The sequence below is a fragment of the Hyperolius riggenbachi genome, chromosome 11, assembly GCF_040937935.1.
Source record: "Hyperolius riggenbachi isolate aHypRig1 chromosome 11, aHypRig1.pri, whole genome shotgun sequence".
Lineage (NCBI taxonomy): Eukaryota > Metazoa > Chordata > Amphibia > Anura > Hyperoliidae > Hyperolius > Hyperolius riggenbachi.
Genome location: NC_090656.1, coordinates 118970344 through 118996460, shown reverse-complemented (window position 1 = coordinate 118996460; position 26117 = coordinate 118970344). Strand labels below are relative to the sequence as shown.

The window sequence follows — 26117 nt, the reverse complement described above, 5'->3', positions numbered from 1 at the left end:
GAAGGGAGTCTCTCTACCATAGGTTTACATTTTTTGTTGAGATATTGGGCTGTTTTTTGTGTAGGTGCATTAATTGCAGCAATTATAGGCCGGCCTGGAGGCTGTTGAATATTTTTGTGTACTTTGGGTTGAATATATAGGACAGGCACCACAAATAGGTCCATTAGCAATGCTTTGTACTCTCTTTCAGTGAGGATATTATCCAGAAATCCCCATTGAAGTCGCCTATTTATTTCCTCTTTCAGCCGTACAAAGGGGTTGACCATCATATGCTCATAACAATCCTCGTCGTCGAGTTGTCGCTGGACCTTTGCTAGGTACATCTCTCTTGGCCACAGTACTAAGTTTTCCCCCTTATCACTTCTTTTAATGATTATGTCCTTCTGAACTTGTATTTTTTTAAAGCCTGTCTTTCCTTATTTGTAAGATTGCTATTTTCTAGGGAGATTCCCCCCCCCCCCCCCCCCCCCCCAAGATGTAATTTCACTCATTAGACATTCATTGAATGTAGATATATACTTATTTTGTTGAATTGATGGCATGTATATTGATTTAGGACGCATATTGGTATGTAATGGTAGTTGTGGTTCAAGTGAACCCATCTCCTCATCCTCCATCCCCCCTTGCACCTGTTCATGGTAAAGCTGCATGTGTAATTAATGCACATTTTTGTTTATGAAAAAATATCTCCTAGGAGAAAAAGTGAATTGGTCCAGGCCCAATGGGCATCATGTAATCTTGTGTGATGCACTGTAATGTGGGCATACCACTATGCACACTCCGCACTTTATCACGTGTATGACACATTTCACAGCTTATAGAATTGCTATGAAAAGGACGGGCACCACACGAAAGTATTATAAGCTCTGATACTTTATTAAGTCATAAAAATGACTGACAACGACAGCCCGCTGTTTCGGCCACTGTTGGCCTTTATCAAGTTGCCATACAAGTCAAATGCAACACATGTGTACACACAATCATTATATACAGAAGTGCCCACCCCTTTAGGCGGGTCACACAATACATGCATGCTGGGAGCGGAGGGAAGCTGCACCTGATGGGGAACTGCAAGAGAAATTTTCCACCAATGTGGCACAAGAGATTCAAAAGTCACTCACCAATCAGCTCTCAGATGTATACAGCAAACCGCTGGCTGTATATCTATCCATATGCACGCTCTGCAACTGCTGCTATGCAATCAGCGGTGATAGACTTGCGATCATGTGACAGAGTCACATGGGTAGCATAGAGCCAATCATCTGCCTCCATCCCACGGCCAATAGAAAACAGCCAGCTCCAGCAACTAGAGTGAGCAGGTGTGCACATCCCTGAAGGGCGGCGATCAGGGCCGGATTTCTGGCAAGGCCACATAGGCCATGGCCTAGGGCACCAGAAGTTTAGGGGCGGCTCAGTGAGGGGCAGGAAAGCTGTTCTATGCAGTCATCCCTATCTACAAGAACAGCTTTAACCTTTGAACTCTCTGTCCTGTACTTGTGCCGTCCCTGCAAGACCTGTAAGCTCTATCCTGCAGGTATACATCAGCCTAATGGTGACGCAATGGGTCCATCATTAATGAGATGGCAAGCATAACATAACATTTCAAAACATAACTTCTAATCTACACACGTATTTCTAAAATAGCTATTGTCTGTGACATCAATGATGGAAAGAAAGTTGAATTCTCATTGGGGCACACAGATATAACAACCATACAGATTGTATAGTTGGCCTTGGGCGGTAAAAAGTACAAATCCGGCCCTGGCGGCGATACGCCACACATAGCAACAGTAACAATAATAAACAAAGCGCACCGCCCATACTCACGTACTCAGCCGGGTTAAAGGAATCTGCATGACATCCAAGAGACGGCTTCCACCTCCCTCCACAGCTATCTGAAATAAAACACATTAAAAATAGATTAACAAAGAATCATTTTACAATACCTTATATTAATTACAAAGAACAAACTAGTAGAAACCTCAGCATTGATTTAACACTATTCCAGTCAAAAAAAGAACCAGAATATAGAATATTATACACAAAAGCCCAGGTCACATTCCCTATTAAGGCCTGCAGGACCCGTTGCATCTAATCTCTTTATCCAGCCTGATTCTCTACGCAATAACTCTTTTTGTCGGCTACTGCCCCTCCAGGATGGTGGAACCCCATCAATGGCCATGACTCGCAATTGTGATACCCCATGTCCACATTTGAAGAAATGTTCTGCCACAGACTGTTCAATTAAAGCATTTCTAATTGCTGTTTTATGTGAGGAAATGCTGTCTTTGAGTTGCCGGGGCTGGCTGTTTTCTATTGGCCGTGGGATGGAGGCAGATGATCAGCTCTATGCTACCCATGTGACTCTGTCTCTGACAGTTGCAGAGCGTGATGCGCCCGTCCCTGTGCATATGGATAGATATACAGCCGGCAGTTTGCTGTATACATCTGAGAGCTGATTGGTGAGTGACTTTTGAATCTCTTGTGCCACATTGGTGGAAAATTTCTCCTGCAGTTCCCCATCAGGTCTGGCTTCCCTCCACTCCCAGCATGCATGTATTGTGTGACACGCCCAAAGGGGTGGGCACTTCTGTATATAAGGATTGTGTGTACACTTATGTGTTGCATTTGACTTGTATGGCAACTTGATAAAGGCCAACAGTGGCCGAAACAGCGGGCTGTCATTGTCAGTCATTTTTATGACTTAGTAAAGTATCAGAACTTATAGTACTTTCGTGTGGTGCCCGTCCTTTGCTGGAGTTCTGGACTGTGACCCCTTGGTACAGGGGTGAGGATCCAGGCACACACCTTTAACCTGAGCCTGAGTGGGTGCTCAACCTAACCACGTTTGTATAGAATTGCTATGGTAACATGCTCATAACTGAATGTTATCCAGAAAAACACTTTAGAATGTGCAGTATGTGGTCTGTTACAACACAGAGATATGAACATGTCCATATACTGGTATAGTAATTTTGAAAATTTTTAAAAATTTGAATGACCGCTTTCGTAAAACAGAGACATTAACTTTTTCCTGAGTTTTAGATATATCCAGTCCTTATCAATAAAATACTTTAAAGCTCCCACCAAGAAAGAAATTACTCAAAATAAATTTGTTTTTAGCTTTTTTTAATGTACCTGCAATTTCTAGTATTTTTTTAAAGTGCTAAAAAGTATTTTTTTTTAGATAAGATGAAAAATGATCTCCTGGGAGAGAACTCAGGAGAAAAGTCATTTGAATAAGTCATTTGAACTCAACCACATGCAATTCAACATTCTACAATTGAAAAAAGAAAACGTACTGTCAATGTCAACATTATTCTGAGTATTTACTTGCTTCCTGGTGGCTTAAAAGGCATTTATTGATGAGGTGTGAAAATATGATCTATGGGAAAAATGAGGAGCAAACGTAAATTGTAAAATGCCTTAAAGTTATTTTATAGAGAATATAGACATTGGACCATCTGCAATTCACTTTTTTCACCTCAGTTTTCTCCTAGGAGATCATTTTTCATCTTCGCATTAAAATAACTTTGCATCACATCCAGAGAGTAACAGCCATTGGATTTTACCTGCCATTCAGATAATGTTTCACAGATGACTAAATATAAACAAAATGTCTACAGCTTTGTTACTTGCTACCTCAGTATTGTAATTGTGTTACTATGTTGCCAAAGGAGATATGTAAGATTCTAAACTTGCCTAAATTCACTACATTTCTATTAATTACAAGGAAATCCAAGTCCGAAAATGCAATCAATATTCTCCTTAAATAGATGCATGGCATAGGATTTTTCAAATTAATATTTCTAACCAAAATATTATGGCATTGATTTCTAGCTTCAAGACAGTTTACTACTCTTAAACCAGGAACATATTCTGAATGTTGAAGGGAATGTGGATGAATTGGCACTAGCTTCAATTCATCAAAGGGTGTTCGATAACAAAATCCCAGTCCTTAAAATACCGCATTCGGTATTTTACACTTCACTGTGCTAATTCATCAATATTTTCACATGTGCAGTAGAGGTTCGTTAAGCTACCGAACTACTAGGCTTCAATTCATCAAAGGCTTTTGGTCGATAACAGCAGAGCAGTGCAGAGCAGCTTGGAAGGTCTCTGTGTTGTTACAAGCTGCCTTACAATAGAAGGCATCCAGACATCCCTTTAGATGTAAACATTTCTTATATTTACTGTTTTTTATACTGCCTCTGCTGCTCTGAATCTATCCATTAGTCTTTCTTAACATTTTACTTAATTGCCACAACTTAGATTAACTTCCCAGAGACATTACAAATGCCATGCTTGTTGATTTCACAACTAGCAACTTTGCATTTTCAAACAGCGACTCAAAGGGTTAAACCACCAAAGGGAACCTGGAAAATATATTTTGTTCCGTTCTCTTTGCTCACTGGAGAAGCCTGTGCGACCTATCAGCGGCACTTGCAGGAGAACTATTGGCTGCCTGCTCCTGCCAATCATGAGGACATACCAGGGGCGGACTGACCATTAGGGCACTCGGGCACGGACCGAGGGCCCGTGGACAGGGGGGGCCCGCCACCCCCACTAGAGAACCCTGAGCCGGAGGGGAGACAGCCAGTGAAGGAGGGCAATGGGCATAGCAGCGGAGAAGGGGGGAAGTTCCCCCCCCCTTCTCTCACCTTGGGGCCCCCCTTCCTGGCTGTCCCCTCCGTAATCTGTAATGTGTCGGACAGCTGGAAGCGGCTGACAGCGGGCGGAGACGCTGTTCAGCCACCGGAGGGATCGCTGATCTGTGTGCAGCTAGTGTGGGTTTGAGAACTTCCCCCCTTCTCCGCTGCTATGCCCATTGCCCTCCTTCACTGGCTGTCTCCCCTCCTGGAGACACCTACAAGCCTGGCTGCTTATACTGGGGGCACTTATAGACCTAGCTACATATACTGAGGGCACCTATAGACCTGGCTATACTGGGGAGACCTATACACCTGGCTGCATATATTGGGGAGACCTATACACCTGGCTGCATATACTGGGGGCACTTATACACCTGACTACATATACGGGGGGCACTTATAGACCTAGCTACATATACTGGGGGCACCTATAAACCTGGCTATACTGGGGACACCTATACACCTGGCTGCATATACTGGGGAGACCTATACACCTGGCTACATATACTGGGGGCACTTACAGACCTGGCTACACTGGGGAGACCTATACACCTGGCTGCATATACTGGGGAGACCTATACACCTGGCTGCATATACTGGGGGCACTTACAGACCTGGCTATACTAGGGAGACCTATACACCTGGCTGCATATACTGGGGAGACCTATACACCTGGCTGCATATACTGAGGGCACTTATACACCTGACTACATATACTGGGGGCACTTATAGACCTAGCTACATATACTGGGGGCACCTATAAACCTGGCTATACTGGGGACACCTATACACCTGGCTGCATATACTGGGGACACCTAAAGACCTGGCTATCTATACAGGAGACACCTATAGACCTGGCTATCTTAACTGGGGACATCTATAGACCTGGCTATCTTAAATGGGGACATCTATAGACCTGGTTATCTATTCTGGGGACACCTGTAGATTAGGCTACTTATACTGGGGACACCTATAGACCTGGATACCTGCACTGGGAAAACCTATAGACCTGGATACTTCCACTGGGGATACCTTTTGACCTGGTTACCTATACTGGGTGCACCTATTTTGGCGGAACTGCTGCCAGATTAACTGTTTTTGGGGAACTGCTGCTGCCAGATTAAGTGTATTTTGAGAAACAGCTGCCAGATTATGTGTATTTTTGGGGAACCGCTGCCAGATTGTGTATAATGGGGGAACTGCTGCTTCCAGATTCTGTGTATTTTGGGGGAACCACTGCTGCTACATGTATTTTTGGTGATCCGCTGCCAAATTATGTGTATTTGGGGGAACCGCTGCTGCCAGATAACGTCTATTTTGGGGGAACGACTGCCATATTATCTGTATTTTGGAGAAACCTCTGCCAAATTGCATGGATTTTTGGTGAAATGCTGTCAGATTACATGTATTTTGGGGGGAAACACTATGGCAGAGTTCAGACTTCCCCGGCAGACCTTTTACACCACTGCTAAGGTCATGTATATTTTGCCCCACCCATGACCACGCCCACATTCTGTAGCGTGACCACACCCATTTTTTGGCGATTTTTGTCAGTGTACGATATCTCAATATAACATATTTACTGTTGTCAATAAATGATTATATCTTAGTCTGTAAAAATATAACGTGAAAGGTGGGAAACACTGGTATGGGGACCCCATAATCTCCTATTGCCCGGGGGCCCCATGAGTTGTCAGTCCGCCCCTGGGACATACACAGAAAGGCATTCGAAGCTAGTTACCGACAGGGGAGAGCTGGCGATAATTACCGAATGTGTTAGGGAATGCTGTAAGCTTGATGAATTGACATTTGCTTACATTTTACTGACATGTGTGGAGATAATCACCGCACAAGGCGATAATTTATCTCATTGCTCTGTAATTTCAGCTTTTCAGGTAACAGCTTTGATGAATTAACATTTTCTTAAGTGCTGCGCAAAGTCAGCTGTTTTCAGCATTACCGCATGCGGTAATGCTTGATGAATTGAAGCCTATGTATTATATATTTTGGAAATGCCCAGAAGATATTGAAAAGTGTTAAAATAAATATTACTAAAATTACCATACAGTATGTATCCCCTAATTTTACATCAGATCTTGAGTTGGCCTTATTGAATTTTGATCTAGATAGCAATCCTCTACAATATAGAATAGTAGTAAAACACATTTGCACTTCTAGGAAAATGTTAATTGCTCAAAGGATGGAAATATTCAGACATTTTGTCTTTAATTGATATTATTCAAGAAACAAATCTACATATTTCAAAAGGAAGAGGACCACGCAATTAGAAACTATTGTGGCATAGCCTTTTCCCAATATATAGCACTATGCAATCAAAGGCTTCACATTCACTAGAATACTGTACATAAATGTACTATTCTGGGACATAAGACAGTCAGGGCAGTGCTGTACTCACATCTATAGCCCTGCTGTCTGTTTTTCAGGTTTGCTTTTTAGGCGGTCTTCAAGATAAAGTTGCAACCATAATTGGCTAACAAATTGCATTTATTAAATTATTATTTTGCAGATCATTATAAATCATTATTTCATTGTTACCTTCTGACATTTTTAAATCTACAGGGTTACACATACAAGACTGTAGAAGGAAAATGTTGTGGTATATGTGAGCAGACCAGCTGTATTTTCAACAACTCTACACTGCAGGTACCATCTTTATCTCTTTAAATGCAACTTAAAAGGAAACCATCAAGATAGTTAAGTAATACGGATGTTTTAACTCATCGTTTCAAATCAAAATCTATGTATTATATTATTTATATTACTAATGTTTACTAGGATATCATCATTGCTTCAAACATTACTTTTTTGTAATTGAACATTATAGCAAAGTATTGTTTAGGGTCGATTTGCAGATAGCAATTCATTTTTAACTGAATGACTGATGCTCTTATAACTTTGAGGCTCACATTTTTGTGTGGCAAGGTAACTGCTAATACCCCAGCAATGTTGGCAGAACAGCCACATAAACAAATCTCAACCCTGCCAGGCAACATGCCTCACATGTGTGCAGATTATTTGGTTATCTTAAAGGTTAGAGCTGCTTTTTTGATATCAGTTTAACTAGGGTGATGCATGGTCTTCCTGAACATGCAATGATGATTGGGTAGACTAAAAGTCACAAAGTCAGATACACAACTCATCTGGGTGATTGCATTATGGCAAATTCTTTATGGATCTAAGGCCAGAATTCTCCATGAGGCACATTTTGCATTTCAGTCTATGGATCAGTTTTATGGTTCTCTGCACATCCCCCAGTATGCTATTGTCCCAAAATCGGGAACGTATATTAAGGGCAATGGTAGGAAAGGGTTATTTTTCTTTCTGAACAAACTTTGTCATTTTTTAAGAAAATCAATTTTAAAGTTGAGGCAGGAAAATATATTTTTAAACAGGAGCAGTGTACCATTCATGCAGTCATTGTGAAGCCCCTAAACATGCCATCTACAACTTATAGGTATAGGACCATTAGTTCATTAGTTGAAGATAAGTATTCTTTAGTTAACCACTTCTGTACCAGCAGTCTCTGACCATTAAGGACCAGAGACTGCTGGCACAGTAAAACTCCCAATGAATCACCGCACATACCCGCCAGTCTTGACAATGCCCCATTGCTGCAGGCTCCTCTCTCTGCTGTCTCTATGATGGCAGAGTGTTGACAGCCGGTCAGGAGCCACTTTCATTGGCTCCTGACGTTGTCTACCAATGGGAACCAATGTGATTGGCTCTACATAATCACGCGGTCAGGAGCCAATGAAAGCGGCTCTTGACCTGCTCACAGAGCTCTGCCGTCTTATAGACCGCAGAGGGAGCGAATTGCGGAAGGTGCAGATCGGCGAGATCGGTGGTAATAGCGGGGACACGCGATTCAGTACGACATTGAATCTACGTCCAGTCAGGGCCGCAGCAACATCTGCTGGACGTAGATGCGTACTGCGTCGGTCTAGAACCAGTTAAGAATAAGGAATGTTTTTAAAATTGGGTCAGTGTGTGCCTTTTTTTTTTTTTTTTTTACTTTTAACTATTATTGCAAATTAGTAAGGATGACTTAAATCTGCACATGGGGAGGGGGAGAGGGGTGGTTGGAGGGGCTGTGTATCTGGGAACCCACCTGGATGTTAACAAGTGCTTTCAGATTCCAGTTTAAGTTATCCCCATGCCAGGCTTAAACAATTAAAAAGAAGTGCTGCATGCAAATGTTTGCCAAAGTGATTTTCACATTGAAAATGCTATTTTAGATTCGAGAACATTTTTGCCAAAATAGCTTGTGTGTTCGCTTTTTATCGAGAGAAGGCAAAAAAAAAAAAAAAAAAGTATTTTTTCATGGAAAGCACAAAAAAATGTGGAAACCAGTATTTTCACTGCAAACATTTAAATTCACGAAAAATAACAAAAAGTATTTTTGATGGCATTTTCGCTTGAAACTTGAATTTAATATTATTTTCACAAAAATTAATGCAAATAGCATATTGCCAATTTTGCTCATCACTGATCAGAAATTACCAAGCAAATCAGTCCATAACACGTCACCCATGAAACTAATCACAACACATGTATGTTGTGCAGCTAAAGATTTGTGTAGATGGTTCCCATTACAAATACTCACAAATGTGTTGGTAAGCAGGGCGTTGCTAAGAGATCCAGGGCACTTTTGGATACTGCAGCCAGAAAATGGGTGTGGCCATGCACCAGAATGTGGGTGTGGTCGTGGGTGGAGCTAAACTTACATGAAATTTACAGCTGTCTAAGTAGGCCTGCCCACCAAAATGTTGGATGAAGCCCTCTCTCCATTAATACAAAAATAAACCTAAAAATGCAGCATATCATATATAGTATACAGGCAGTGTCACTTAACCACTTGCCGACTGCCCCCAGCCGATGGGCGGCGGCAAAGACTGGGCCTAAACGACCACAGTACGCCCATCGGCGGAGGCGGCGGCAGGCGTGGTTATGCGGCGATCGCGTCATTCGTGGCGCGATCAGCCGCCGGCGACTGGCCCCGCCCCTTCGCGCTGTAACCCGCCGGCCGTTCGGAAGCGTCGGCGGGTTACTAGCACCTGGATCGCCACACGTACAGTGTATAATAGGCTTTGTAATGTATACAAAGCCTATTATACTAGCTGCCTCCTGCCCAGTGTCCGAGGGACCACCAGGGCAGGCTGCAGCCACCCTAGTCGGCACCCAAGCACACTCATTCCCCCCCCCCCTGATCGCCCACAGCACCCCTCAGACCCCCCCTGCCCACCCCCCAGACCACTGTTTGCACCCAATCACCCCCCTAATCACCCATCAATCACTCCCTGTCACTATCTGTCAACTCTATTTTTTTTAACCCTAAACTGCCCCTGCTCCCTTCTGATCCCCCCCCCCCCCACCCCTCAGATTCTCCCCAGACCCCCCCCCCCCTGTGTACTGTATGCATCTATCCCCCCTGATCACCTGCCAATCACCTGCCAATCACCTGTCAATCACCCATCAATCACCCCCTGTCACTGCCACCCATAAATCAGTCCCTAACCTGCCCCTTGCAGGCAATCTGATCACCCACCCACACCAATAGATCGCCCGCAGATCCGACGTCAGATCACCTCCCAAGTGCAGTGTTTACATCTGTTCTCTACCCTAAACACCCACTAATTACCCATCAACCACCCATCAATCACCCCCTATCACCACATCTGTTCTCTACCCTAAACACCCACTAATTACCCATCAACCACCCATCAATCACTCCCTATCACCACCTTTCACTGTTACCCATCAGATCAGACCCTAATCTGCGCCTTGCGGGCACCCAATCACCCACCCACACGCTCAGATTGCCTTCAGACCCCCCCTTATCAATTCGCCAGTGCAATATTTACATCTGTTCTTCCCTGTAATAACCCACTGATCACCTGTCAATCACCTGTCAATCACCCCCTGTCATTGCCACCCATCAATCACCCCCTGTCACTGCCACCCATCAATCAGCCCCTAACCTGCCCCTTGCGGGCAATCTGATCACCCACCCACACCAATAGATCGCCCGCAGATCCGACATCAGATCACCTCCCAAGTGCAGTGTTTACATCTGTTCTCTACCCTAAACACCCACTAATTACCCATCAATCACCCATCAATCACCCCCTATCACCACCTGTCACTGTTACCCGTCAGATCAGACCCTAATATGCCCCTTGCACTCAATCACCCACCCACACGCTCAGATTGCCCTCAGACCCCCCCTTATCAATTCGCCAGTGCAATATTTACATCTGTTCTTCCCTGTAATAAGTAGCAGAAGGGTATTGTACCGTGTTAGCCATCAGTAAAAGCAAGACGTTTTAAATCAGGATTAGAGGTGGGCCGAACCTCCGATTTTAGGTTCGCAAACCTGGTTCGCGAACTTCCACTGAAGGTTCGGTTCACGTTAAAGTTCGCGAACCGCAATAGACTTCAATGGGGATGCGAACTTTGAAAAAAAAAAATTATGCTGGCCACAAAAGTGATGGAAAAGATGTTTCAAGGGGTCTAACACCTGGAGGGGGGCATGGCGGAGTGGGATACACGCCAAAAGTCCCCGGGAAAAATCTGGATTTGACGCAAAGCAGCGTTTTAAGGGCAGAAATCACATTGAATGCTAAATGACAGGCCTAAAGTGCTTTAAAACATCTTGCATGTGTATACATCAATCAGGTAGTGTAATTAAGGTACTGCTTCACACTGACACACCAAACTCACCGTGTAACGCACCGCAAACAGCTGTTTGTGTAGTGACGGCCGTGCTGGACTGGTGCGCACCATGGCGAGAGTGCATGTTTTGGTGGCTTTACAGCCCATATGGTCGCCTGGCTGATGTAGCTGAATGACAGAACAGTGACTGTCCAGCTGATCAAATTTGGTCTGACCACAATGAAGCAACGACCTTATTATCTTTTGTGTGCCCCCCGAGACACTCATCTAGGCGCCGGTCATTGCTTCATTGTGATACGCAAGCCCCTTCACCACGGCAAGGTAATTATCACGAAGGGGAATGGGCGCATGTACATGCCTTTTCTTTTGTTGTTGCAGCTGCCCGCAGTGCAGCCAGAAAAATTAGGCAGTCATGTACACGCACCAGAAAAATTATTACAGCGGCCGCTGCTAGCAGCGGCCTAAAAAATTCAGCAATCCGCCTGGAGTCCCGGACCCTGTTGGTGGTGGCGGAGAAGGTAGTCAAGCGGCCTGCAGGCAGACATGCTGTGTGGAGGGACTGGGAGCGACTTAGTCTTCTTGGGGCAGGCCAGGCAGCCAGTCACACGGCGTGCAGGCAGAGATGCTGTGTGTGCGGGGACTGACTTAGTCTTGGGGCGAGCAGCAGCCCTCCGGGATCCATGCCTCATTCATTTTGATAAAGGTGAGGTACTTAACACTTTTGTGACTTAGGCGACTTCTTTTCTCAGTGACAATGCCTCCAGCTGCGCTGAAGGTCCTTTCTGACAGGACGCTTGCGGCAGGGCAGGAGAGAAGTTGGATGGCAAATTGGGACAGCTCTGGCCACAGGTCAAGCCTGCGCACCCAGTAGTTCAAGGGTTCCTCATCGCTGTTCACAGCAGTGTCTACATCCACACTTAAGGCCAGGTAGTCGGCTACCTGCCGTTCCAGGCGTTGGTGGAGGGTGGATCCGGAAGGGCTACGGCGAGGCATTGGACTAAAGAACGTCCGCATGTCCGACATCACCATGAGATCGCTGGAGCGTCCTGTCTTTGACTGCGTGGACACGGGAGGAGGATTAGTGGCAGTGGTACCTTGCTGGCGTTGTGCTGTCACATCACCCTTAAAGGCATTGTAAAGCATAGTTGACAGCTGGTTCTGCATGTGCTGCATCCTTTCCACCTTCAGGTGAGTTGGTAACAGGTCCGCCACTTTGTGCCTGTACCGAGGGTCTAGTAGTGTGGCCACCCAGTACAGTTCATTCCCCTTGAGGTTTTTTTATACGGGGGTCCCTCAACAGGCAGGACAGCATAAAAGACGACATCTGCACAAAGTTGGATCCAGTACCCTCCATCTCCTCTTGCTCTTCCTCAGTGACGTCACGTAAGTCAACCTCCTCCCCCCAGCCGCGAACAATACCACGGGAAGGTTGAGCAGCACAAGCCCCCGGCGACGCCTGCTGTGGGTGTTCTCCTGCCGCCGTCCTCTCCTCCTCCTCCTCCCCCAAAGAAACACCTTGCTCATCATCCTCTGAGTCTGACTCATCTTCTGCACACGACTTCTCTTCTTCCTCCTCCTCCCCCCTCTGTGCTGCCACAGGTGTTGAGGAAACAGCTGGGTCTGATGAAAATTGGTCCCATGCCTGTTCCTGCCGTAACGGTTCCTGGTCATGCTCATTCGCAGCTTCATCCGCCACTCTACGCACAGCACGCTCTAAGAAGTAAGCGTAGGGAATTAAGTCGCTGATGGTGCCCTCACTGCGGCTCACCAGGTTGGTCATCTCCTCAAACGGCCGCATGAGCCTGCATGCATTTTTCATCAGTGTCCAGTTGTCGGGCCAGAACATCCCCATCTTCCCAGACTGTTTCATTCTACTGTAGTTGTAGAGGTAGTGGGTGACGGCTTTCTTCTGTTCTAGCAGGCGGGAGAACATGAGCAGGGTCGAATTCCAGCGAGTCGGGCTATTGCAAATGAGGCGTCTCACCGGCATGTTGTTTTTCCGCTGAATTTCCGCAAAGCGTGCCATGGCTGTGTAAGACCGCCTCAAATGCCCACAGACCTTCCTGGCCTGCTTCAGGACATCCGCTAAGCCAGGGTACTTTGCCACAAATCTTTGAACAACTAGATTCATGACATGTGCCATGCAGGGTATGTGTGTCAGCTTCCCCATATGCAAAGCGGCAAGCAGATTGCTGCCGTTGTCGCACACCACGTTGCCTATCTCCAGGTGGTGCGGGGTCAGCCACTCATCCACCTGTTTCTTAAGAGCAGCCAGGAGAGCTGCTCCAGTGTGACTCTCCGCTTTGAGACAAGACATGTCTAAGATGGCGTGACACCGTCGTACCTGGCATGCAGCATAGGCCCTGCGGAGCTGGGGCTGTGTAGCTGGAGAGGAAAACTGCCACTCAGCCAAGGAGGAGGAGGACAGCGAAGAGCATGTAGCAGGAGGAGAGGAGGTGGCAGGAGGCCTGCCTGCAAGCCGTGGAGGTGTCACAATTTGGTCCGCTGCGCCCTGCTTGCCATCGTTCACCACCAGGTTGACCCAATGGGCTGTGTACGTAATGTAGCGGCCCTGCCCGTGCTTGGCAGACCAGGCATCCGTGGTCCGGTGCACCCTTGACCCAACGCTCTTCGCAAGAGATGACACCACTTGCCTCTCAACTTCACGGTGCAGTTGGGGTATGGCCTTTCTCGAAAAATAAGTGCGGCCTGGCATCTTCCACTGCGGTGTTCCGATGGCCACAAATTTACGGAAGGCCTCAGAGTCCACCAGCCGGTATGGTAACAGCTGCCGAGCTAACAGTTCCGCCACGCCAGCTGTCAGACGCCGGGCAAGGGGGTGACTGGCCGAAATTGGCTTCTTCCGCTCAAACATTTCCTTCACGGACACCTGACTGCTGCTGTGGGCAGAGGAGCAGGAACCGCTCAAGGGCAGAGGCGGAGTGGAGGAGGGTGCCTGTGAAGGTGGAAGGGAGAAAGCGGCAGAAGCAGATGATGCACCTGAAGGAGGAAGAGGAGAAGGAGGGTGACTTTTCTTTTGTGTGCTGCTGCTGCTTTTGCTCAGGTGGCCATCCCATTGCTGTTTGTGCCTTTTCTCCAGGTGCCTTCGTAAGGCACTTGTCCCTACGTGAGTGTTGGCCTTTCCACGGCTCAATTTTTGTTGGCAGAGCGAACAGATGGCTTTGGTCCGATCTGAGGCACACACATTAAAAAATTTCCACACCGCTGAGCCACCCTAGGATGTGGGCACTATGGGGACCTCAGCAGCTGATGCTGAAGGGCAAGTTGGCTGGCTGTACATAGGTGGCGATACATGGTGCCGGACACTGCCACCAGCTGTTTCTGACAAAGAGCTGCCCCAGCTTCTTTCAGCAACTTCTCTCCTCCTACTACTCTCTGACTCCCCCTCTGAACTGTCCCCCTCTTCATCTCCTCTATTGGGAACATACAGAGGATCCCTATCATCCTCATCATCATAATCATCCTGCCCAGCTTCGCTTGCCTCAGACAAATCCAAACATGCACCATCAGTAGGTCCTTCATCCTCCTTACACGTTACATCCATAGTGTTGCCGCGTAACTCAGACATATGAGCTGGTGAAAATTCATCTGGCTGTAACAACAATGGCTGTGCATCAGTGATTTCAACACTAAATAATTCTTGCGAAGTGTCAAATGCAGCGGAAGTGGTGCTAGTAGTAGCACTGGTGGCTGAGCAAGATGAGGTGTTCTGTGTCGCTAAATACTCAACCACGTCCTGACAATCTTGGGAGGTGATGGGACGTGCCTTCTTCCGAGCACTGTACTGTGGGCCAGGTCCACACGAAATTACATTTACACGACCTCGCGCAGACCTGCCAGGTGGCCTTCCTCTGGCTCTGGCACTACCTCTTCCTCTACCTGTTTTGTCCATATCGGGTATGCACGGAGTGGTATATCACACTGCATGCACTCACGTAGGTAGGTGGGTTCACTTAACTGCACAGGTATGCGCACTGATGCGGTGGGTTCACTGAACAGAACAGGTATACAGTGGCGGGTTCACAGAACAGGTATGCAGTGGCAGGTTCACTGAACAGAACAGGTATGTAGTGGCGGGTTCACTGAACAGAACAGGTATGCAGTGGCGGGTTCACTGAACAGTACAGGTATACAGTGGCGGGTTCACAGAACAGGTATGCAGTGGCAGGTTCACTGAACAGAACAGGTATGCAGTGGCGGGTTCACTGAACACAACAGGTATGCAGTGGCGGGTTCACTGAACAGTACAGGTATGCAGTGGCGGGTTCACTGAACAGTACAGGTATGCAGTGGCGGGTTCACTGAACACAACAGGTATGCAGTGGCGGATTCACTGAACAGAACCAGTATACAGTAGCGGCTCCACTGAACAGAACAGGTATGCAGTGGCGGGTTCACTGAACAGTACAGGTATACAGTGGCGGGTTCACTGAACAGAACAGGTATACAGTAGCAGGTCCACTGAACAGAACAGGTATGCAGTGGCGGGTTCACTGAACAGTACAGGTATGCAGTGGCGGGTTCACTGAACAGGTATACAGTGGCGTGTTCACTGAACAGAACAGGTATACAGTGGCGGGTTCACAGAACAGGTATGCAGTGGCAGGTTCACTGAACACAACAGGTATGCAGTGGCGGGTTCATTGAACAGGTATACAGTGGCGGGTCCACTGAACAGAACAGGTATGCAGTGGCAGGTTCACTGAACACAACAGGTATGCAGTGGCGGGTTCACTGAACAGTATAGGTATACAGTGGCGGGTTCACAGAACAGGTATGCAGTGGCAGGTTCACTGAACAGAACAGGTATGCAGTGGCGGGTTCACTGAACAGTACAGGTATACAGTGGCGGTTTCACAGAACAGGTATGCAGTGGCAGGTTCACTGAACAGAACAGGTATGCAGTGGCGGGTTCACTGAACACAACAGGTATGCAGTGGCGGGTTCACTGAACAGTGCAGGTATGCAGTGGCGGGTTCACTGAACAGTACAGGTATACAGTGGCGGGTTCACAGAACAGGTATGCAGTGGCAGGTTCACTGAACAGAACAGGTATGCAGTGGCGGGTTCACTGAACAGGTATACAGTGGCGTGTTCACTGAACAGAACAGGTATACAGTGGCGGGTCCACTGAACAGAACAGGTATGCAGTGGCGGGTTCACAGAACAGGTATGCAGTGGCAGGTTCACTGAACACAACAGGTATGCAGTGGCGGGTTCACTGAACACAACAGGTATGCAGTGGCGGGTTCACTGAACAGAACAGGTATGCAGTGGCAGGTTCACTGAACACAACAGGTATGCAGTGGCGGGTTCACTGAACAGTACAGGTATACAGTGGCGGGTTCACAGAACAGGTATGCAGTGGCAGGTACACTGAACAGAACAGGTATGCAGTGGCGGGTTCACTGAACAGTACAGGTATACAGTGGCGGGTTCACAGAACAGGTATGCAGTGGCAGGTTCACTGAACAGAACAGGTATGCAGTGGCGGGTTCACTGAACACAACAGGTATGCAGTGGCGGGTTCACTGAACAGTACAGGTATGCAGTGGCGGGTTCACTGAACAGTACAGGTATACAGTGGCGGGTTCACAGAACAGGTATGCAGTGGCAGGTTCACTGAACAGAACAGGTATGCAGTGGCGGGTTCACTGAACAGGTATACAGTGGCGTGTTCACTGAACAGAACAGGTATACCGTGGCGGGTCCACTGAACAGAACAGGTATGCAGTGTCGGGTTCACAGAACAGGTATGCAGTGGCAGGTTCACTGAACACAACAGGTATGCAGTGGCGGGTTCACTGAACACAACAGGTATGCAGTGGCGGGTTCACTGAACAGAACAGGTATGCAGTGGCGGGTTCACTGAACAGGTATACAGTGGCGGGTTCACTGAACAGAACAGGTATACAGTGGCAGGTTCACTGAACACAACAGGTATGCAGTGGCGGGTTCACTGAACAGTACAGGTATACAGTGGCGGGTTCACAGAACAGGTATGCAGTGGCAGGTTCACTGAACAGAACAGGTATACAGTGGCAGGTTCACTGAACACAACAGGTATACAGTGGCGGGTTCACTGAACAGAACAGGTATACAGTAGCAGGTCCACTGAACAGAACAGGTATGCAGTGGCAGGTTCACTGAACAGAACAGGTATGCAGTGGCGGGTTCACTGAACAGGTATACAGTGGCGTGTTCACTGAACAGAACAGGTATACAGTGGCGAGTCCACTGAACAGAACAGGTATGCAGTGGCGGGTTCACAGAACAGGTATGCAGTGGCAGGTTTACTGAACACAACAGGTATGCAGTGGCGGGTTCACTGAACACAACAGGTATGCAGTGGCGGGTTCACTGAACAGAACAGGTATGCAGTGGCGGGTTCACTGAACAGGTATACAGTGGCGGGTTCACTGAACAGAACAGGTATACAGTGGCAGGTTCACTAAACACAACAGGTATGCAGTGGCGGGTTCACTGAACAGTACAGGTATACAGTGGCGGCTTCACAGAACAGGTATGCAGTGGCAGGTTCACTGAACAGAACAGGTATGCAGTGGCAGGTTCACTGAACAGTACAGGTATACAGTGGCAGGTTCACTGAACACAACAGGTATGCAGTGGCGGGTTCACTGAACAGAACCGGTATACAGTAGCGGCTCCACTGAACAGAACAGGTATGCAGTGGCGGGTTCACTGGACAGTACAGGTATACAGTGGTGGGTTCACTGAACAGAACAGGTATACAGTAGCGGGTCCACTGAACAGAACAGGTATGCAGTGGCGGGTTCACTGAACAGTACAGGTATACAGTGGCGGGTTCACAGAACAGGTATGCAGTGGCAGGTTCACTGAACAGAACAGGTATGCAGTGGCGGGTTCACTGAACAGGTATACAGTGGCGTGTTCACTGAACAGAACAGGTATGCAGTGGCGGGTTCACAGAACAGGTATGCAGTAGCAGGTTCACTGAACACAACAGGTATGCAGTGGCGGGTTCACTGAACAGGTATACAGTGGCGGGTCCACTGAACAGAACAGGTATGCAGTGGCAGGTTCACTGAACACAACAGGTATGCAGTGGTGGGTTCACAGAACAGGTATGCAGTGGTGGGTTCACAGAACAGGTATGCAGTGGTGGGTTCACAGAACAGGTATGCAGTGGCAGGTTCACTGAACAGGTATGCAGTGGTGGGTTCACTGAACAGGTATGCAGTGGTGGGTTCACTGAACAGGTATGCAGTGGTGGGTTCACAGTACAGGTATGCAGTGGTGGGCTCACAGAACAGGTATGCAGTGTTGGATTCACTGAACAGGTATGCAGTGGTGGGTTGACAGAATAGGTATGCAGCCAGGAACAAGCTAAGCCTAACTAATCTTTCCCTATGAGAGACAGTCTGCAGCAGCTCGCCCTACTCTCACTAATGCAGGCACACGAGTGACCGTAATGGCTGCTGCTGCCTGCCTTATATAAGGGGGGTGGGGCTCCAGGGGCTAGTGTAGCCTAATTGGCTACACTGGGCCTGCTGACTGTGATGTAGAGGGTCAAAGTTGACCCTCCATGTGCATTATGGGGCGAACCGAACTTCTGCAAAGGTTCGCCTGCGGAACGCGAACCACGGAAGTTCGCATGGAACTGTTCGCAGGCGAACCGTTCGGCCCAACTCTAATCAGGATGATACCATTTATTGGCTAACTAAAAATGAATAAAATAAGCAGGCTTTCAGCCTTGCAGCCTTCGTCTGGCTTATATCCTGTTAGTTTGCAAACTGGTGGTACAGACAGCTTATATACATGCAACATCAAAAGGGAAAACAGATATTTTTTTCAAGCATAAATACATGTCATTAAGATGCCTTAATTCACACAGACCATCGACCTGGGGTCAGAGGTTGTAAGCCAAGATAAGAATCCTTGTTTACTCCCTGCTCACATACCTGGGAGTTGGACTGACACAGAGGTATCATAAATTCTTAGTTCACAAGTTCAGCTATAATGGCTGAGAAAAGTTCAAATGTCATCAGTCTCATACCAATATAGAAAGTTGTTGTCCTTATTCAAATCGTTCTGCACAGCCTTGAACCAATTTATAAATGTTGTTTCTGCTATTAATCGATCATTTGACGTTTTGAAGCCACCCTTCAGGGCAGTGACACGAAGATCAAGAAGTGACACGATTGATCTTCGTGTCACTGCCCTGAAGGGTGGCTTCAAAACGTCAAATGATCGATTAATAGCAGAAACAACATTTATAAATTGGTTCAAGGCTGTGCAGAACGCTTTGAATAAGGACAACAACTTTCTATATTGGTATGAGACTGATGACATTTGAACTTTTCTCAGCCATTATAGCTGAACTTGTGAACTAAGAATGTATGATACCTCTGTGTCAGTCCAACTCCCAGGTATGTGAGCAGGGAGTAAACAAGGATTCTTATCTTGGCTTACAACCTCTAACCCCAGGTCGATGGTCTGTGTGAATTAAGGCATCTTAATGACATGTATTTATGCTTGAAAAAAATATCTGTTTTCCCTTTTGATGTTGCATGTATATAAGCTGTCTGTACCACCAGTTTGCAAACTAACAGGATATAAGCCAGACGAAGGCTGCAAGGCCGAAAGCTTGCTTATTTTATTCATTTTTAGTTAGCCAATAAATGGTATCATCCTGATTTAAAACTTCTTGCTTTCCCTGTAATAACCCACTGATCACCTGTCAATCACCTGTCAATCACCCCCTGTCACTGCCACCCATCAATCACCCCCTGTCACTGCCACTCATCAATCAGCCCCTAACCTGCCCCTTGCGGGCAATCTGATCACCCACCCACACCATCAGATTGCCCCAGACCTACCCTCAGATCACCTCCAAAGTGCATTGTTTACATCTGTTCTGCCATCTAATCACCCACTGATCACCCGGCCATCAATCAGCCCCTGTCACTGCTACCCATCAGATTAGACCCCTATCTGCCCCTAGGGCACCCAATCACCCGCCCACACCCTCAGAATGCCCTCAGACCCCAGCCCTGATCACCTCACCAGTGCATTGCTTGCATCTATTTCCCCCCTCTAATCACACCTTGAGACACCCATCAATCACCTCCTGTCACCACCTGTCACCCCCTAGCACACCTACCCATCAGATCAGGACCTAATTTGCCCCGTGTGGGCTCTTGATCACTCAGCCAAACCCTCATACCCCCTTCTGATCACCTCCCCAGTGCATTGATTGCATCTATTTTCCCCTCTAACCACCCCCTGAGACACCCATCCATCACCTCCTGTCACCCCCCTAGCACGCCTATCCATCAGATCAGGCCCAATACAACCTGTCATCTAAGAGGCCACCCTGCTTATGACCGGTTCCACAAAATTTACCCCCTCATTGACCACCTGTCATCAAAATTTGCAGATGCTTATACCCCTGAACAGTCATTTTGAGAAATTAGGTTTCCAGACTACTCACGGTTTTGGGCCCGTAAAATGCCAGGGCAGTATAGGAACCCCACAAGTGACCCCATTTTAGAAAAAAGACACCCCAAGGTATTCTGTTAGGTGTATGACGAGGTCATAGAAGATTTTATTTTTTGTCAACAGTTAGCGGAAATTGATTTTTATTGTTTTTTTCACTAACTTGTGACAAAAAATAAAATCTTCTATGAACTCACCATACACCTAACGGAATACCTTGGGGTGTCTTCTTTCTAAAATGGGGTCACTTGTGGGGTTCCTATACTGCCCTGGCATTTTAGGGGCCCTAAACCGTGAGGAGTAGTCTAGAAAACAAATGCCTCAAAATGACCTGTGAATAGGACGTTGAGCCCCTTAGCGCACCTAGGCTGCAAAAAAGTGTCACACATGTGGTATCGCCGTACTCAGGAGAAGTAGTATAATGTGTTTTGTGGTGTATTTTTATACATACCCATGCTGGGTGGGAGAAATCTTTCTGTAAATGGACAATTGTGTTTAAAAAAAAATCAAAAATGTGTCATTTACAGAGATATTTCTCCCACCCAGCATGGTTATATGTAAAAATTCACCACAAAACACATTATACTACTTCTCCTGAGTACGGCGGTACCACATGTGTGGCACTTTTTTGCAGCCTAACTGCGCTAAGGGGCCCAAAGTCCAATGAGTACCTTTAGGATTTCACAGGTCATTTTGCGACATTTGGTTTCAAGACTACTCCTCACGGTTTAGGGCCCCTAAAATGCCAGGGCAGTATAGGAACCCCACAAATTACCCCATTTTAGAAAGAAGACACCCAAAGGTATTCCGTTAGGAGTATGGTGAGTTCATAGAAGATTTTATTTTTTGTCACAAGTCTCAAACAACTCTCAAACAGATAAAATTGCCACTCTTCTGAATGAGCGCCCTGGCTGGGGGCTGTTAACATAGATTTAAAATGTCAGGAAAGCTACATTAAAGTGAACCTCCGGACTAAAAATCTACTCAGCAGAACTGAAAAGGCTTGGTGTTTCTTTAACAGTTTCACAGCATCAGAACCTTGTTTTTCTTACCAAAGCATCATTTTTTGCTCTATCTAAGCTCCACCCATCAAAGAAAAAAAAGCCCAGGCTTTTTTTCCCTGATGCTGTGCAGAGCATGATGGGATTTGCTATGTTGTTATTCATGTTGCTTAGCAACTGTGAGGGGTGATCAGGACACAGGACAGTTTGAACTGGGTATCATACTCCCTGTCACCTCATTACAACCAAAAAGATGGCTGCCATCATGAAATCAAACATTTGCCTGCTCTTTTAAAACAGAGGGGGGGAGGGTAAGAGATTATATTACCTATCTATTTTAAATAACATAAGTAATGTAACTTAATGAAAGTATGTTTGTTTAGGCTGAAGTTCCTCTTTAAAGCAGTTCTCTGCAATGCCAGGTCAATTAATTACAAAACCACAGTTATACATGACCTAAGAGAGAATTCGGATCTGGCCTTTGTCGTTGAGCCCTGGCTATCTCAAAACTCCGGACCCACTCTGGAAGCTGCTGTGCCATCCAACTATTCTGTGCTACACTGCGAGAGGCACGACTGCAAAGGAGGAGGGGTTGCACTATGCTTCAAATGTAGTTTGAAAATCAAACCCTTTGCTCTAAGCCCCACCCATTATTTTGAACATCTGGCAGCTCAACTTTCAGCTGAAAAAAACATAAAGATACTGTTCATTTGCCGTCCTCCCGGCAATGGTTCAGACTTTCTCAAGGAAATTGCTGATCTTCTATTTTACCTAGCATTGGAACACCTTGAATGTATAATCCTTGTAGACTTCAAAGCATGGTTGGATGCCCATTCCTCCCAGCTAGGAAGAGAGATACTTCTCACCATGAATGAGCATGGCTTTTCTCAAGCCATTCACCTCCCTACACCCAAGAAAGGCCAGACCTTGGACCTCATATTTCATTCAGGGCTATCCAATATGAAAATTAATCTTGGAGTTTTGTCAAACCATTATATTATCCACTTCTTCACAGGGACGGATCTAGACCAAGTTGCGCCTGGGGCAAGGTCGGGTTTTGGCGCCTAAACTGCCATTCCCCATCCAGTTTTGGCGCCTAAATGTCAGGTTTTGGCACCTAAACTGTCATTCCCCATCCAGTTTTGGCGCCTAAAGGTCAGGTTTTGGTGCCTAAAGGTCAGGTTTTGGTGCCCAAACTGCCATTCCCCATCCAAATGTTGCCACCTTTTTAAGCATTCAACAAACTGCGCCTGAGGCAAGAAACCCCTCTGCCCCCCCCCCCCCCCCCCCCCTAGATCCGTCCCTGCTTCTTCCTTAAAACTCCAAACAAAAGATCTCACAACAAAATACCATTCTTTGAAAGGCCTGTCACCACAGCATCTTCAGAACAACCTTAATCTGGATGGACTAACAGAACACAGTTTAAACCTCACACTCCAGAGTCCTTAAATGTAACTGCTGAGTATCATCTGCCTTTAACTCTATTGCTCCTTTACACATCAAAAGTTCCACACCATTACATCATGCACAATGTTTTGACAACTCCTTAAAGGAACTAAACAAAGATGGACACAGACTGGAACCGAAAATGGTGCAAACAGCAGTGCTCAGAGGGAAAAAAAAAACACTCGCTAATGCTTCACCAAAAGAATTACCAGGCAATGATCACCCAAAAAAAGTCATCTTTTCTATCACAGGAAATTGCAAAAGCAGCCAACAAAGCTGTCCAGCTATGCCACACAGTTGACGGTCTTTGCAACCCATCTTGCCATAAACCCAACATTACATCCTCAAAGAACCTATGTGAGAAATTTGCCCACTTCTTCACAGACAAAGTTTCATCTATTCGGTCTGGTATTAAATCCACAACGCTGAAAACCTATGCAGAGCCTTGTAATGAATGTTATTACAGCATACTGCTATGTTTTGACTTTAAGGTAATTACTGAAGAAGACACCTCAAACATCCTTCTAAACCAGGGGTCAGGAACCTTTGTGGCTGAGAGAGCCATGAACGCCAAATATTTTAAAATGTAATTCCGGGAGAGCACAATTGGAGTGGTTGTTGCAAGTAAGTGCAAGTAAGCTAGTAGTACATGCTACAGCAGTAGCGTGCCTACTTTGAAAATTTTACTCACGATGCCACACTAAGCTGTGCTTCTTGAGCGGTGCAGCTTAGAGGAACTCTGTTGTGAAAATCTTAAAATTTAAAATGTATGTAAACAATACAATTAAGAGGTAAGTTTCTTCCAGAGTAAAATGAGCCATAAATTATTTTTCTCCTATGTTGATGTCACTTACAGTAGGTAGTAGGAAGCTGACAGAACTGACAGGTTTTGGACTAGTCCATCTCATGGGGTGTTCACAGGGATTTTTTTTATTGTTAAAATACACTTAGTGAATGGCAGTTGCTCCATCCAACTGCCCAGCTGGTTAGCATCTTTGTATAAATCTTTTTAGGGAGTGTCTTTATAAAGAATAAAGTCCATGCTGAGAATCCCCTATGGAGAAATAGACTAGCCCAAAAACCTGCTGGTAATGTCAGATTTCTACTACTTACTGTAAATGCCAGCAACATAGGAGAGAACTAATGTATGGCTTATTTTACCCAGGAAGAAAAGTACTTCTTATTTGTATTTGTTTTAAATTTTAAGATTTTCGTGACAGTTCCTCTTTAATGAATCAACCTGTACTGATTTGTCTGCGAGCCAGATGCAGCCATCAAAAGAGCCACATCTGGCTCCTGAGTAATAGGTTCCCTACCCCTGCTCTAAATCTTCGCCAGACTACCTGTGACCTGGCCCAGAACAGGTCATATTGAAATACCCTGATCTGTTCAGGGAAGCAACTCACAAAATAGAAAACTGTTCCTTCCAAGCAGGGAAGTTTCCTACCTGTCTGAAAGAAGCAAACATCAGTCCACTACTCAAGAAACCTAGATCCAAATATTCGGAGCAGCTACAGACATGTCACCAACCTCCCCTTTCTGGGAAAAGTTATTAAAAAGGCTGTGTATCTCCAACTTCAACCCAGGCTCTGAAGGAACAACTTATTTCCCCCCCTACAATCTTGCTTCAATAAGCACCACAGCTGTGAAACAGCTCTTATTCAGATTTGCAATGCCCTGTTCATGGCCAGAGACAGAGGAGAGTGGTCCATCCTGGTAGTGCTTGTTCTCTCAACAGCTTTTAATAAAGTTGCTCGTGAAATCTTGCTTTACAGGCTGCAAGAGTACTGTGGCATTTGTGGTTTAGTCCTCCAATGGTTCTCCTCCTTCCTGGCTGGCAGAATACAAAGGGTAGCCTTGGGACCTTTACCACTAAAATATGGTGTGCCCCAGGACTCAATAATCTCCCCTTTGTTGTTTACTATATACATGCTGCCATGCAGAAATCTCATCCAAAAACAAGGTCTGGCATACCACTGCTATGCTGATGACACCCAGCTATATTTGTCATTCGAACCCGACATGTCAGACCCTATTCAAGAAATAAACACATGCTTAGCTAATCTTCAGGAGTGGATGAATGACAAATGGGTTAAACTAAATGCTGACAAAACTGAGGTTTTTTTCATTGGAGGTCAGCGTCTAACCGCAAACCAGCTCCAGACACAGTCAACACCTCTGAGGGTTGGGAAATCAGATCTTACTAGCTCCAATACTGTGCACAGCTTAGGTTTACTAATTCATGGAGAACTAAACTTCAGGAATCAAATTTCAGCTGTTGTGAAACATTCCTTCTTTCACCCAAGGAATATTGCAAAAATGAAGCTCCTCATTCTTTCAGAGGATCTTACAACCGTAGTTCACGGTTTCATCACATCACGGATAGACTATTGCAATGCCCTCTAAGCAGGCCTTCCAACTAAAGTCCTACACTGCCTGCAGCTAGTACAAAATGCTGCCCCAAGACTGTGAACAAGCCAACCCCATCATTGCCACATAACACCAATCCATTGCACAATACACTAGCTATCCATAAAATGGAGAATCCTTTTCAAAATTGGCATGTTAACACTAAAATCCCTACATAACCTCGGCCCTGAATACCTGAAGGATTTGTAGCAACTGTGTCGTACCTTAGTATATGGTTACCTTAACATAAATGTATACAGGTAACCCCCGATTAACGAATGAGATAGGAACTGTAGGTTCGTTCTTAACCTGAATCTTTTCTTAAGTCGGAACATTGTATCATCTCTGTCTTCTGTACCTCCTCTGTGCCACCCTGTGCTTCCAGTGTCCCCCTTTGTGTCACCCTGTGCTTCCA

The 26117-nt window shown here is 46.1% G+C and overlaps 1 protein-coding gene across 1 annotated transcript in view; it reads left to right on the top strand.

The window, feature by feature from the left end:
* Positions 1–26117, top strand: part of LOC137537714 (intestinal mucin-like protein) — a 293053-nt gene that overhangs the window by 245542 nt on the left and 21394 nt on the right. Inside the window, exon 10 of the mRNA XM_068259655.1 lies at positions 7233–7316. Within this exon, the coding sequence (XP_068115756.1) occupies positions 7233–7316 (84 nt within the window). The remainder of the gene's footprint in view (positions 1–7232; positions 7317–26117) is intronic.